Source organism: Lepisma saccharinum, chromosome 29 (assembly GCF_977018435.1).
Source record: "Lepisma saccharinum chromosome 29, izLepSacc3.1, whole genome shotgun sequence".
NCBI classification, from domain to species: domain Eukaryota; kingdom Metazoa; phylum Arthropoda; class Insecta; order Zygentoma; family Lepismatidae; genus Lepisma; species Lepisma saccharinum.
In genome coordinates, this window is record NC_139257.1 from 41,331,879 (window position 1) to 41,347,718 (window position 15,840).

General features: G+C 39.9%; 1 protein-coding gene across 1 annotated transcript in view; it reads left to right on the plus strand.

Annotated features, from left to right (window-relative positions):
* Positions 1–52: 52 nt before the first annotated feature.
* The window catches only part of LOC145981469 (nose resistant to fluoxetine protein 6-like), a 146,937-nt gene continuing 131,149 nt past the window's right edge, over positions 53–15,840 (plus strand). The window contains exon 1 of the mRNA XM_083114700.1: positions 53–269. Coding sequence (XP_082970826.1) covers positions 53–269 — 217 coding nt within the window. The remainder of the gene's footprint in view (positions 270–15,840) is intronic.

The window sequence follows — 15,840 nt, forward strand, 5'->3', positions numbered from 1 at the left end:
TGAAACTGCAGCCGACTGCGGTCCGAGCGAGGTTCTTCAGTTGCACTCTGACATGGGTCCCGTGTTGTTGTTGTGCCTAGCGTTGGCGCCCGCACTGGCGGACGTCCCAGCCGCCAACTACACTCTGGAGTCTCTCCTGGACGTCTACAACCCCTACAGGCTGGCCTCTTCCTGGCGAAAAGAGGTTGCCGATGTGGGAGGCCTGTGCTTCGACGCCATGGACCAGTACTTCGATGGACTGCAAGAGGGGAGAGGATGGGCAATGAAAAGTAGGTGTCGATTTGCATGTTCCTTGAAGTAGTAACATTGTTTCAGCAAGGGAGGATAGAAAAGTGGCTTCAAAACAGTGGCGGATCCAGGAATTGCACTTGGGAGGGGCGATTTCTCCGCGGAAGTACATCCCAATCATTATTTACCTAGTTTTTTTTTATGTAAACAATACTACTTGTCTAAGGGATAAACGTGCACAGGTTGAAAACAGTGTTACTGGGTTCGAATGCCGGACAAGTAATGGATGTTTATTACTTTATTTTATTATTATACAGGGTGTTTCCGTGACCTTGTTCCAAACTTGAAGGGTGGATAGAGACTGATCCAAGTACCAATATGAGATCAGTGTTGCCACATGAAGGGAAGTTTCCCTTTTGCAGGGAAATTCGGACCGAAATTTTAGCCAAAGGTGAAAGGGGAATTTCGATGAAAATACCACAATTTCAGGGAAATTTTAAGACATCTGACTACATTATTACAGTTTATGTTAAGTTTCAGTTTCACATTTTCATTTTGTTCTGTTCCTTTTTCTGCTCCCTTGAATATAGCCTGCATCTATCTACATTTCTGTTAAGTACGTACATCGCTTTTTTGCACCTTCGGATTATAGTAACGATGAAGATTAACGATTAAATAGATTCTGATGAAACTGACATATATGTGAAAAATTTAACATTTTTTATCCACACGGACATGAAACAACGGAAATACTACTACTGCTGCTGCTTCCACCATCAGCACCACTAATAGTAATAATTACAGCTACTGCTACTACTAATACTTATTATTATTGTATGATTTGCTTAGGTGAAGGGAAAAATTGGTCCAAAAAGGGAAATTTTGCAATTTGGAAAGGGAAATTGTGCCCTCATATTGTGGCAACCCTGTATGAGATATGGAACCCTGGTCCGAAAACGCACCATTAAGAAGTTATGAGCCAAAACTATTCGGGGCTTTATATGACAGTGGAACAAGACAAGCGAAAACTGCAGCTTGTAGATATAACACGGACGTTACTATAGTGTATCGTAGCGCTCTATGACGAAAACTTTACAGTAATTGTTCAAAATGGCGTCCCCCAGTGTCGATGCAGGCACGATAGCATTGCAAGAAGCTCTGTCGCATCTGCTGTAACATCTGTAACCGTTTGAGTGAGGATGAACCGTTGGCAAGAATCCTTGCTATATCGTCAGATCGGCTCCAGAGTTGACACGAAGGAGCTTCTTTCGACGCTTGGGGCCGCCATTTTGAACACCGACTGTAACGTTTTCGTCATAGAGTGCTACGATACACTGTAGTAACGTCCGCTTTAAATCTACAAGCTTCAACTTTCACTTGTTCCTTATCTCATATTGGCACTTGGGTCAGCCTCCATCCACCCTGCAAGTTTGAATCAATGTGACGGAAACACCCTGTATATTGCCATTGTCGTGAAAACTTAATGATGTCAAATACGAAGAAAGAAATGGTTGCATACGCGGTGGAGGATTATTAGACCTTAAACTGTAGGAGGTCTAGTCCCGATTAGCCCATCTGTGCATAAAATTGTCTTAAAACAAACATTCAAATTTAATGGAAGAGAGTGGGAAACAAAGAAACAACTATGTTTTCTCTAGTATCATGTTGAGCCAGGAAAATGCAAAAATGTACCTAAAGCATTAGGATCCTTATTTATTTATTTAACTTTGACTTGAAATGTATATCATTAGCAGACGATGGAACACATAATAACAGTAGTACCATTAAATACTAAAAAGTATTCATAGTAAACATACATAATGATTAAACCAACAAACAATGGATAGCTTACATACACAGTGTTCAGTTTGGATCTGGGCCGAGATAGCGCGTGACTGCAGAACGGCGAGGCATTAAAAAAAGCAACACCTGATGAAGTTTTAGGTTTTTGTGCCCAAATCAAACCTTTTCTTATGTTTTTGTATATATTTTAAGGTTTTATATTATTGTTACATCACACAGAGGTATTTGTTCTGTTTCGTAACGAAAGAATTCAATGACTAACTTGTTTGAAGCATATTCTAGAAAGCAAAATTGCTAATGATACAAGTATTAGTTTTACAACAATTAGTGGATCATTTTGAAAATGATGCATAGAAATAAACATTTGGTTAGAAAATTTATATTTTTGATGGTTATATATCCATTAAAATTTCTCACGGTTCCTTTGAATTTTTGTTTTAAACAATTGTATCTAAGTAGTGTTTTTCAGGAACTATGAACCATTTTAGGTTTTTTGTAAGCTACTACAGGAGTCTTTTAGTCTAATTTAATATTTTTAAAACATATTTCAGGATTTTTAGAACCTATTTTAGAATTTTTAGAACCTATTTCAGGATTTTTAGAACCTATTTCAGGATTTTTAGAACCTATTTCAGGATTTTTATAACCTATTTCAGGATTTTTAGAACCTATTTTAGAATTTTTAGAACCTATTTCAGGATTTTTAGAACCTATTTCAGGATTTTTAGAACCTATTTCAGGATTTTTATAACCTATTTTAGGATTTTTAGAACCTATTTCAGGATTTTTATAACCTATTTTAGGATTTTTAGAACCTATTTCAGGATTTTTAGAACCTATTTCAGGATTTTTAGAACCTATTTCAGGATTTTTATAACCTATTTTAGGATTTTTAGAACCTATTTCAGGATTTTTAGAACCTATTTTAGGATTTTTAGAACCTATTTCAGGATTTTTAGAACCTATTTCAGGATTTTTAGAACCTATTTCAGGATTTTTAGAACCTATTTCAGGATTTTTAGAACCTATTTCAGGATTTTTAGAACCTATTTTAGGATTTTTAGAACCTATTTCAGGATTTTTAGAACCTATTTCAGGATATTTAGAACCTATTTCAGGATTTTTATAACCTATTTTAGGATTTTTATAACCTATTTCAGGATTTTTAGAACCTATTTTAGGATTTTTAGAACCTATTTCAGGATTTTTAGAACCTATTTTAGGATTTTTAGAACCTATTTTAGGATTTTTAGAACCTATTTCAGGATTTTTAGAACCTATTTCAGGATATTTAGAACCTATTTCAGGATTTTTATAACCTATTTTAGGATTTTTATAACCTATTTCAGGATTTTTAGAACCTATTTTAGGATTTTTAGAACCTATTTCAGGATTTTTAGAACCTATTTTAGGATTTTTAGAACCTATTTCAGGATTTTTAGAACCTATTTTTAGAACCTAAAGTCCGAGCTTTAGTTATAACTTATAAGACTTGTTCAGAGTGGTGGCAGAGTGGTTAACTATTTATAATTCTTAATCAATTATCCCTGTTGAAAATATCAATTTTCGACAATGGGTATACTATTATCAGGGGCGCCGACTTGTCAAAATTATTGGGGGGGCAGCTCTGTTCACTGAAATAAATTAATGAATGACTCACTCTCTCCCTTTTTAAAGTTTTGGCCTCAGTGTTCGGAATCTCATAAAAGCTATGGGTGTGCGGGATCCCGAAAAGTCTGGACCGGGATCGGGGAAAAAAAAAAAAATTCCCGTCCCGATCCCGACTTCGGAAAATGATTTCCAGACTTCTCGGGATCCCGAGCAGTCGGGAAATACCGAATGCTCATTTTAAAATGACGTTATTTCTCGACGTTTTATGCATTGTCAATTTCTGGAACTTATCGTAAATTCTTAGTTTTTAATCCAGACATCACTTAAAGTGAAAATGACTTAGTCGGGAAATTGAAAATTTTTCCCGTCCCGATCCCGTCCCGCACACCCCTAATAAAAACCCATGAATTCCTCAAAAATATCATTTTTTTTTATTCGCAGTTGGAATGCAGAATATTAATTCTTCACGGATGGATATGTCACAAGTTTCGTCAACCATAATAGCAAAATAATACCACTTTTAATATCTGCTACGACGGAGCGCAAAACAGATCTCCCTAATATATCAATGATCTCGTTCTGAATGTTATGTGAGAGCCATTTGTAGCCCGAACGTACCATCCACTCTCCTAGTTCATGAACAGCTTATTTTGAAACCCATTTTAGTAAATATTTTAACAATACTCATAATTACATACTTAGTATATAGTAATAAGTCCCGTGTTTTGCTGTCTCTGGTCATAGCCCCCCAAAAGTTGATGATTTAGTAGTCTCAGCCCCCCAAAGTTGATAGAAAATTTCAAATGTGTATTTAAAGTAAAGTTCATGTGGCACAATTCAGAGTAAAATTTACAAGAGAAGCAAAATAATACATTAGATCCTCTTAAGCAAAATTATTTGGAGGGCTCTGCCCCCACGTTCGTTAATATTGGGGTACTCGAGCCCCCCGAAGCCCCATGGAGTCGGCGCCTATGACTATTATCCAGGCACGTACAATGATTCCGGCCAAAGAATGGACTTGGAAATTCTATTTTTGTATTTTCTGTCGAAAGCCATGGAGGGTCACATGGACCGCTGAACCATCGGCTTTGTCCAGTTGCCGTGGTGAGGGGAAATTCTCGTGGTATTCTGCGTTGCCAAATGTTTCGTCTTGGGTCGTTTTCGAAACAGGTGGTACCTCAACAAGGCCAAGCGTAATGGTTGCCGCCGCGTAGCAAACGAATGGGTCTCAGATTCCCTGCCTCTCCCTGAAATGTGAGCGAAGGGGGGTTGTTGACAGAAAGAGGTGTCGTGTACGACTGGACAAAAATCAGGCGTGTACAGCCGGCAGCCGACGAGAAGATCGCTGAATGAAGGGAGACGGGGCACAGAGGGAAAGGGAGGGTCAGGTTCATTTGCAGAATTTAGGGGTGGTCGGGGAGAAGGAATTCTTGTTTTCTTCTTGGCGGGTCATTGTCAAGCTGACGAGAAGAGTTCTGGCGGAAGAGCACCTCCCCCACGCGAAAGAGTGGAGTCGCCTGGCAGTACGTCACACCTCTTCTGCCAGCGCTCTTCTCGTCGGCTGCCAGCTGTAGCAACCGGTAGCCAGTGTTGCCACAATATGAGGGCACAATTTCCCTTTCCAATGTGCAAAATTTCCCATCTTGGACCATTCTTCCCTTCACCTAAACAAATCATGTAATAATAATAACAAGAAATAATAATAATAGTAGTAGTAGTAGCACAAGCTATAATAATTATTATTATTATTATTATTATTGGTGGTAGTAGTAATAATAGTATTTCCGTTGGTCCATGTTAGTATGGAAAAAAAAATCACATTCCTGGCCAGATGTCTTAGGTTTGAATCCTGGTCAGGAATCCATTTAATCGTTAATCCTCATCGTTGCAAATTATCCGAAGATGCATAAAAGCGACGTACAATAAACGTAACGCAAATATAAATAGATGTAGACTTATGTTGGTTGGTTGGTTGATTTGGTGTTTTAAGTCCACTTTAGATGTGGACTTATATTCAAAGAAGCAAAGATATGAAGAAACAGAGTGAAATGTGGATATGAAATTGAAAATTAACATGAGCTGTAATAACGTGGAGTTAGATGTCTTCAACTTTCTCTGAAATTGTGGTATTTTTCATCGAAATTCTCTTTTCCCTTTCGGCTAAAAATTGGGTGGGAATTTCCCTGCAAAAGGGAAATTTCCCTTCATGTGGCAACACTGCCGGTAGCAACACTGCTTCTCCCCCTTGAACTGGAGGCGGAAAGTCTGGGTTTCCTCAGGTCCATTCTTTGGCCGGGCGGACTTTAGTTGATGAGTACTTGGATAGTGAAAGATGGAAGGCGTGTGTTGCTGCAGCCATGAACCTTCGGGTTTAAGAAGGCTAGAGAGTTAGTTAGTTAGTTAGTACTTGGATAGTTTTTGTTTCTTTTTTCATGCCCTACCCTGATTAGTAGGTATTTGGTTTAACAATAGCCACATATCCAAATAGTGAAATTGTGGGGGTATCTAGTGGCCACAGAGAAGTAATACACGCTGTTCGAAGGCTGGTAGCTGCAGTCGCCCCCCTTAACTCAATTCCGTTCCTTTCATGTGTTCATTGTTGGAGCCATTTCGCGTCAGCCGGCTCCCGTGGCGGAGTGGTTAGCACATCTCTCTACGACGCCAGGGGTCCCGGATTCGAATCCTGGCCTTGGCATGGATGTTTGTGAGTGTCCATTCATCAATTTCAACAATCATCCCCATCTTCGCAAATTAGCCAAAAGTGGCACAAAAGGCGAAGTAAAATAAAGCAAATCAATCGTCACTACTTGTGCAGAGACTTGCTTTCGTTCGTTTGCTCCAGAGATAGTTGGGACAGAGTATAGGTGAATTAATTTAATCCAACGATAATTCACTCTCATCGTCGAGGTTAACCAAAAGCGGTAAAATGAAAATGTAGGATACAATTGATGAATAATCTAGGCAATTCGAACATCGTAATTATTCTGATATTCGAATTACCCGGATATATTTCACGTAAATGAGAAATGCCATGTATGGGGCTTTGTATTCGTTCCTTAAAAAAATACTTTCCCTACTAGGCCATAAATATGTACAGTCACCCGCAAAAAAAACTGTGACACCTATACTCGCATGCTTGCAAGGCGTTGTGTGTGTTGCCTAACTCTACGGGGCTGGTAAAAGTTGCCATTGAAAATTTCGTATTAAAATCTACTTATCACCGCAGAGTTATGAAACACACACAACGCCTTGCAGGGAAGCGAGTATTCCAGGATCAAGGTGTCCCATGCCGGTGACCGTACATAAATAAATACGATATTATATTTATTTATAATTGTACATAATTATTTAATGCTAAAGAATCATATATGAATCAACAAGCCACTATCATTTTGAGGGAAAAAAAAGCCAGTAAAAGTATCTTAAATAAATATTAATTTTTCATATTTTCAATGACGAAATTAAATAAACGGGTCCAACCGCCCCCCCCCCTTTTGGTTCAGTAAAATTACCAGATTACCTGTTTTATCCGTTTGTTCTTAAAAATTTCTTCAGAGACGTATATGACGCGATACGGATGGGAAGGAGATTACGTAATTTCACACAACAGATGGGGCTGCAAACCAAATGTCTGCAATTTCCTGATAGTTTTGGAATTTCTGCGGTAAGAAGCTATATTTGGGAATGTCAAATCAGCTATAATCTCTTCCCTTGAGTCTTCATAAAGGAATTTGTTTTTTTTTAAAATGCAATGCAAGAAAACCAGGGAAACACCGTAACATTCTCAAGTTCTTTGACACAAGATGGACAGAAAAGTATCAACACTAAGTAGCATGATTTGTGGAATTGCTTTGACTAACTAGAAACTTTAAAGACTTTTCCAGTACAAGAGAAACATTTCAGCAATATCTTCAGTTTCTTCAGTGTGTAACCTGTGGGGTGTTTGAAATACCGCCACTTGTTCTAACCAAATTGCTTTATGCAGTGTAACATTATTTTGGGCACCGCAAAAGGTGGACTGTTCAATATTGTGAACATGTCAAGGTACCTTTTTTTAAAAAAATCTAAGACAGAGTTCTGAGAACTTAATTAAATTTATTCCAAAGCAGAGAAACTGCTTGGAGACTATGATAAAGAAATGAAGAGACCTAGAACACAGCCGTCAAATAGGAGGAACAATGCAACAGCTGAGAGCACAAAAGAATATTACAAACAAAACCATTATTGTCCATTTTATAACCATTTTGTAGTAGAATTGAACTGACGTTTCTCTGAACACAGTCAACACATTGCAACATTGCAACCTATTCCAAAAATGTGAAATGACTATCCCTCATTCATTGGAACACTGTGTCAAAATGTTGGTTGGCCTGGTTGATAGATTTGATTTTGATAGCCTGATCATACTTAGGCCTGCTGTACGTCCCGGATTTTCCGGGACAATCCCGGAATGATATCATTTGTCCTGCTGTCCCGAATAGTTTTTTAGGGATGTACAAATGTCCTGGAATCGTGTGGGAAAGTAGAAATTATTAAAACTATACTTTCCTGAACTTTATTTATATTTAAATGCGTATTATTAAAATGCTCATTTTACTAAACAATTGAACTGTACATTGAACCGCTCCCTCTCGATAATAGAGTGAGATTATTTCCGTAACAGCTCTGGCCGTTCTGCGCTTGCACCTTGGGAGCGAGTCATAACTCCCGACGCCTCCAATCAAGAAGTGAACCGCTGACGTCATCTCTACTCTGCGCCTATAGCTTACTCTATTGCTCACGCTGTCCCCTGCTCGTAGGCTCGCTGGCTAGACACGCGCAGTTAGCTGGAGATGTTCTACAAGAGTTATCGAGTTACAAGAAAATACTGCAAAGTCAAACTTCACGATAGCGCCGACGTCTGCTACCAGCACTGAATTTCAGTTGCACGTCTCTTCCATTGCATAGTAAGCTGTTTACTGTAAACAGTCAGTGCTTGGGTGCCCGCACTGTTCAGTCCGCAGTTCTCAAATAAAGTTTCGACATTGTGAGATAGCAGCTTAATTCATTAAGGCACCGAAAAGAATTGCAAGATTAATGACATACTTCGAAGTGGATTTCTGTTGTTTTTTTAAAAAAAGAAGTGTAAAGAATAAAGTGTAAAGGAGACAAACACAGGGCTGGCATAAGGGTACTTTTTTTTATCTCTACCCCTGCTTAATATTTCATGCGCACAGGTATGAAAAATATCATACAGAATTGGCCCACACGCAACTTTCCACTTGTCACTCAGTCACGCATAATATGCAATTGTATCTTGGACGTGGAGGTGGAAGTGTTACACCGTACGCAGTTATGCAACTGGCATTCGACGTTATTCAATGGAATATACTTTCTCGCGAACATTCCCAACGTCTAGAAGCTTGACAGACGATCGCGTGATGTGTTCAATACGTGAGGAGAGTTCTATGGAGACGAGATGATGCATCTTGCCGAAGGAACTCTACCGGAGCAATTTAGAATGGTCTTGACTGCTTGAAGAATGTTCGCATCGTGCGTGCGTTGTGTAACTTTTAACGTGCTATTCCCGTTGAGTTTGATATATTCTGGTAATATGTATGTTGTGATTGTTGCAGAGGCGTACCCACGATTTTTTGTCTGGGGAAGGGGGCAAGTACCAGGATAAACGTACCAATATAAAACTACTAATACCACTACTACTACTAATAATAATAATATAACAATATTGTTATTATTATTATTAATATTAGATGTTATTATCTTCACAAATTATGCAAAAAAGGTATAGAAGTCGGTACTAAAGCATTTGTGTTGGAATAAACGATTTGAAATATTTTTTTCAGAACGTACAATTTCACATTAACTAATAATGAATAACAAGCACACAAACGGTTTTTTTGAATGGCAGAGAATGCATGATAAATGCATTCCAAATATAATTATTTTTTCTATAACTTTCATGTACAACATATGTTGTAATTTGCAATGCATTACAGAAAACAATCATACATTGCGGGTGAAGAGAGCAAGAAAATTTTTAGATCCAATTGTTTTGCAAACTGAAAACAATATTGATTTAATAGGGCGAAAATAATTTCACGGGGCGGCATGGTGTAACGGTCGGATTGACCATTACTGGTTTTGGTATATTGTAATAATTAATTGCTGGCCAGCTACAAGGTGTAGGGTTAAGTAATATGTTTCCATGAGTGTGCTTTTATGTTATTATTGCATGTAAGTGTATGTGCTTTGCTGGATGTTAGATTCCCCTGTTTTTACCTCCCCGGTTGGGGGAGCTAGCAGTCTTTCAAGAGACCGTTGTAGTGGAATTTTCCAACGCTACGGGGTCCACGTCCACGGACGTTTACCCCGGCTATAAAAAGAGCCAGTGGGCTTTAGCGAAAAAAACAGTGTTTCCCCATTGATCGACGAAAGAGGAACGTCTCCTCAAGTTTAGTCCACTTTTGGTGACTAAACTGGATATAACAATGTAGCATCTGGTTATGCCAGCCCCTGTTGCTGTCCCAAGTCCCCTTTTAGAAAAAGCTTTGATTATGAGGATATTTCCGTATTTGATTAATTGATGCCCAAAAGAAAGAGAGAAGGCGTAAGGAAACGCATTTGTAACGGAATATCATTTAAGCTGAGGATAGGCCCACCGAGATAGTTTTGCTAACTCGGTGGTAAGGGAAGTGCCGATGGTTATGCCATAGGTGCGCAACTATATTATTAGAGATTTGGTAATTTTGGTCTATGCAAGACACTCATGGAAACGCTCTGTAAAATATGTATATATATAACTACGTATAATAAACCAATATATCCTACGAGAATGTTATAATTTCAAGAACTACGGTACTGTCCATTTAACCAGTTGTATATTCACTTGCTGTATATGTGTAAACGAACCAGGGACATACAAATATAAATTGTTATGTGAAACCCCCCCTTTTGTAATTCCGGCGCAAATATAATCTGCTCGCTTGGCACCCAGGGTGAGGTGAAAGGAGAGATTGAGGGATTAAGTAGGAAGTAATCCAGAGGGCCGGATAGAAACGAGGGATAGGGGGGCCGACGACTTTCACATATGGGGGCTCCATTGTCCAGGATATATCTTGTTGTATAAATTGTCGTCAGGTCTATAAGTTTGAAAGATAGACGGACTGACGGACGGATAGATTTTTTAATTTTTACAACGAAGATCGTACAGAAGTGAATGTTATTACGAAGTGGAAAAAGTAAAGTAGAAAAAATGGCAGTACAAATTGATAGAGATTTGCTTGGACAGCTATTGGGTAATCAGGATATAAGCGATAAATCTCAGGAGGAAATTATTAGGGAATTAAATAATCTTGCTTTATCTCGCACTGAACAGCAGAGTGCTAAGGAAGAGGAGAAAAAAGTTCAGAAAATTCTCGATAAGTCAAATTTACCGATTCCAGTCTTCACAGGGAGCGATGACAAGATTTCGCAGGATGATTATTTGCAGGAGTTGCGGAATTATAAAGATGTCATGGACATTTCGGAGAGGTCATTGTTTGACAAGATTCTTCCGTTTTCGCTAAGGAGGGCTGCAGGGGATTGGTTTAGATTTTCACGCCCGTTTGAAGATTTCAAGAGCTTTGAAAATGCTTTTTTAGAAGAATATTATTCTGTAGATTATAAGAATGAGATCGACCGTTTGATTCTGAATCGCTTCCAAATGAGCGAAGAATCTCTGTTTTTGTTTATCCGTCGAATGAGAAAACTGTTTTCTATGAGGCAAAAAGAGACAGAGGAATGTGAAGTAATAGAACATATTCTATCTCATGCACACCCTAGTTTCCGAAGGCATTTGTATGGAATGCAATTTCAGACTTTGAAGGAATTGGAATCTGAAGCAGCCATTGTTCAGAGAAGGTTGTATTCAGAAAGGCTTTATTTTTCACCGCTCGCCGGTGAGACGGAATTATCATTTTCTGAAGTTTGCAACACTGAAGAGGACACCTCACGAAGAACAGGAGGAAAACATTTGGCTTTGTCCGCGAGGACAAGCGAGGGGGGAACCGAGAGTGACCAGCTACCCTTATGCTCTCTGAATCCAGGTTTAGGAAAAAGGATCAAGGGCTGTGAAACAACCGCGTTTCTAAGAAGGGGTATTGGCGGTGACACGACCGTAGGACAAAAGAGACCCTCTTTTGATGCAACTTTTGGGCAAGCGGGGGCCAATAAAAATTCTGCAAAGATAATTTGTTGGGGCTGCCGTTGTGAGGGCCATAAACTTCAGGAATGTCAACAGACCAATAAAAGGAACCAACCCGCTGGAAAGGGAGGTCAGCAGCGTCCCCAAATAAACCTTCTGTCACCCGCCGGGAGAAAACGCAGAAACAAAGGCCGTTTTTTGAATGGAGAAGGCTGTTTTCAGCAAGACCTCGAACCTCTCATTCAATGTAAGATTAACAAGAAACGCTTTGTATTATTTGCAGATACCGGAGCTTCAGCTTCTACGCTAAGTTTGGAGACAGCCAAGTTGTTAGAGAGGGATGGAAATAAATTCATGAAGACGAGAAAATGGAACATTTCGTTAGCTGTGGGCAGCGTTATATCAGTTGGCGAGATGTATGCTACTGTTTGTATTAATAACATGAAATTTAAGCATAAATTTATCATCCTTGAGAATTGTTTCCGTGACATAATCGTTGGAAGGGATTTTTTGAGGCAGAGTGGGATAATTTTGCACATTGAGGAGAACGGTTGGTCGTTCAAGGATAGCGACGTGATTTACACGTTCTCGAAGCGTGCACGTAAACGAGAATTCGCTGTTACAGTTATGCAGAGAAATAACGAGGTACAGGAAAGGAATAACTCGTCAGATCACTCGAGCCTGGATGGATGCAACACACATGCACAAGAGAATAGCGGGAAGTATACGAATGAGGATACAGGGCAATTAGTCGATTCCCAAGGACTCGAAATTCAGAAGACTGCAAACGCTGGTGCATTATGCTCTCTGAAAATCTCGAGAGAGGTGAAGAGAAAACGGAGGAAGGGAATAAAAAGGGAATGCAAATTTCCTCGAAAAAATTCCATTTCTTCGGACGAGAAGAACCATTCATTATCATTGTTGCCTTTTGCTTTAGAGGACAATGAAAAGGATGAATTACTGGCTTCTGAGAGGCTACTAAAAACTTCATCGATTGTTTCAGAGCAAATGAGAGACAGTTTGTTATCTCATATAATGAAACAACTGAAGGGAGAGCATTTCTCTGGAAGTAGGAAGTATAAGGAGAAAGTTGCTAAGTTGGCCAATCAGTCGTTTTTGGATGAGGAGGGAGTTTTGTGCAGGAGGATAGACTGCAAGCAAGATTCTAAGGGAACAGCCAAGATATGGGTCCCGTTGAGTTTGAAATCTCAAATATTGACGTCAAATCACGATTCTGAATTTGCAGGACACTGCGGAAAGCAGAAGACGATAGCAAAAGTCAAGGAGAAATATTCGTGGCTTGGAATGACACGAGATATCGCTCGCTACGTCAGAAGTTGCGTTCCCTGTACTGTTTCCAGCAAAAGGAAGACAGAAGAAGTGAGACTGAAATACAAGAAAACGAGCCCAGCCTTACTTCAGATGTTCCCGGATGAAGAGAACGAGATCAAACGTAAGCCATGTAAATTTCACATTGGAGACAAGGTGTGGCTGAAAGAGCACACTATATCTGGCAGATTGCGTAGTGTTAATGGTGAACTTGAAACGGAACACTCAGGTCCATGTTTATTGTCTGGAAGGACTAAAGAAGATACTTTCAGGGCAAAGAATGGGAAGGATTGTCCGATTGTGGAAGGTGAACCAGGCCAGTTGTCCAGCCATAAACCACCAGCTTTTGCTGCGAGGTGGAGGGACAGAAAACGGTTGAGGGGAGCCACGCGACAAGCTCCTAATGAGGGTTAGGAAGACTACCGTCTGGCCGCCTAGCCAGCAATCCCAGCTGTCATAATAGCCGACCGCGGATCTTCTTTTTATTTGATATTTTTTTTAATTTAGTTTTCATTTGTATATAACTTACCCCTATTTTCTTCATTTTCACAACACTGTTTATTTATTTGCGTGTCTCCAAGTTGTAAACAGAAAGACACATTGCAGATTTAGGTTCGAGAGTCGAACCAGGACTCGGTCAGGAGTCGAAGCCAAGGACTCGGTCAGGAGTCGAAGCCAAGGACTCGGTCAGGAGTCGAAGCCAGGGACTCGGTTGAGAGTCGAACCAAGGGACTCGGTCAGGAGTCGAAGCCAGAGACTCGGATGAGAGTCGAACCAAGGACTCTGTCAGGAGTCTAAGCCAAGGACTCGGTGAAGAGCCGAACCAGGTACCAGAGAACACCAACTTCAAGGAAGATGCTGCCAGGAAGACTTCATACTAGAGAGGATACTTCAGTGGCGGACTTCACAAGGAAGAGGAAGCTTGGTGAATCTGTGAACATTGTGGACAATGTGATAAAGTGACTGAACTAGTGACTATTTCATTTTTCAGATACTCTGAGAACAGTTGAATATCTTTAGTGTGTGTTGAGTAATTGTGTTGGATGCTTTTGTAAATATGGTGATTTTGTTTTTGAGTGTATTGTTTTTTCTTGTTCCTCTTGAAGGGGGGAACTATGTAACGGTCGGATTGACCATTACTGGTTTTGGTATATTGTAATAATTAATTGCTGGCCAGCTACAAGGTGTAGGGTTAAGTAATATGCTTCCATGAGTGTATTTTTTTGTTATTATTGCATGTAAGTGTATGTGCTTTGCTGGATGTTAGATTCCCCTGTTTTTTTACCTCCCCGGTTGGGGGAGCTAGCAGTCTTTCAAGAGACCGTTGTAGTGGAATTTTCCAACGCTACGGGGTCCACGTCCACGGACGTTTACCCCGGCTATAAAAAGAGCCAGTGGGCTTTAGCGAAAAAAAACAGTGTTTCCCCATTGATCGACGAAAGAGGAACGTCTCCTCAAGTTTAGTCCACTTTTGGTGGCTAAACTGGATATAACAATGTAGCATCTGGTTATGCCAGCCCCTGTTGCTGTCCCAAGTCCCCTTTTAGAAAAAGCTTTGATTATGTGGATATTTCCGTATTTGATTAATTGATGCCCAAAATAAGGAGTGAAGGCGTAAGAAAACGCATTTGTAACGGAATATCATTTAAGCTGAGGATAGGCCCACCGAGATAGTTTTGCTAACTCGGTGGTAAGGGAAGTGCCGATGGTTATGCCATAGGTGCGCAACTATATTATTAGAGATTTGGTAATTTTGGTCTATGCAAGACACTCATGGAAACGCTCTGTAAAATATGTATATATATAACTACGTATAATAAACCAATATATCCTACGAGAATGTTATAATTTCAAGAACTACGGTACTGTCCATTTAACCAGTTGTATATTCACTTGCTGTATATGTGTAAACGAACCAGGGACATACAAATATAAATTGTTATGTGAAAACCCCCCTTTTTGTAATTCCGGCGCAAATATAATCTGCTCGCTTGGCACCCAGGGTGAGGTGAAAGGAGAGATTGAGGGATTAAGTAGGAAGTAATCCAGAGGGCCGGATAGAAACGAGGGATAGGGGGGCCGACGACTTTCACAATGGCATTCTCTCTTTTACAACGTTTGGGGTCTACATATGTGAAAAGTTGCTGCAAACGTAACCTGTCACAAGACTTAGGGGTGCAATTGCTCCTTTGTGGCCCCGGCAGGTGCCCTTGGCCGTCAATGTTTGGTCCCCCTGCAATCGATTTCCATCCAAGGTTGGGGATTGGGGGCAATGCCCCCTTCCCCCCGTGGTTGCGCCACTGGTGCGACTATTTTTCTGGAATGAAAACTTGTGAGAATACAGTACAAATTGATTGAATTATTGATTTTTATTAGATATCTTGGCCTTTCTGCCACTTTTGTCTAATCGCGACGACGATGATGATATTGATGTAGAAACACTTCCAAAGAACAACCTTACCCAGGCTGGGACTCCTGGCGTCGTAGCGCCCTGTGCTAACCACTCCGCCACCGAGGTGAGTCACAAACGAACTGTGGCGCTATGTTATAAACACTAGATGGAATTTGCAAATAAATTCCTAGCAAGAATGTTAAGACAAATTAGGTCCAAAAAATTTGTTCGTAAGTACAGATTGAATTTTTTGAACACGGCGCATTGCTTAGACAAATTCGAGCATGACGTAGTA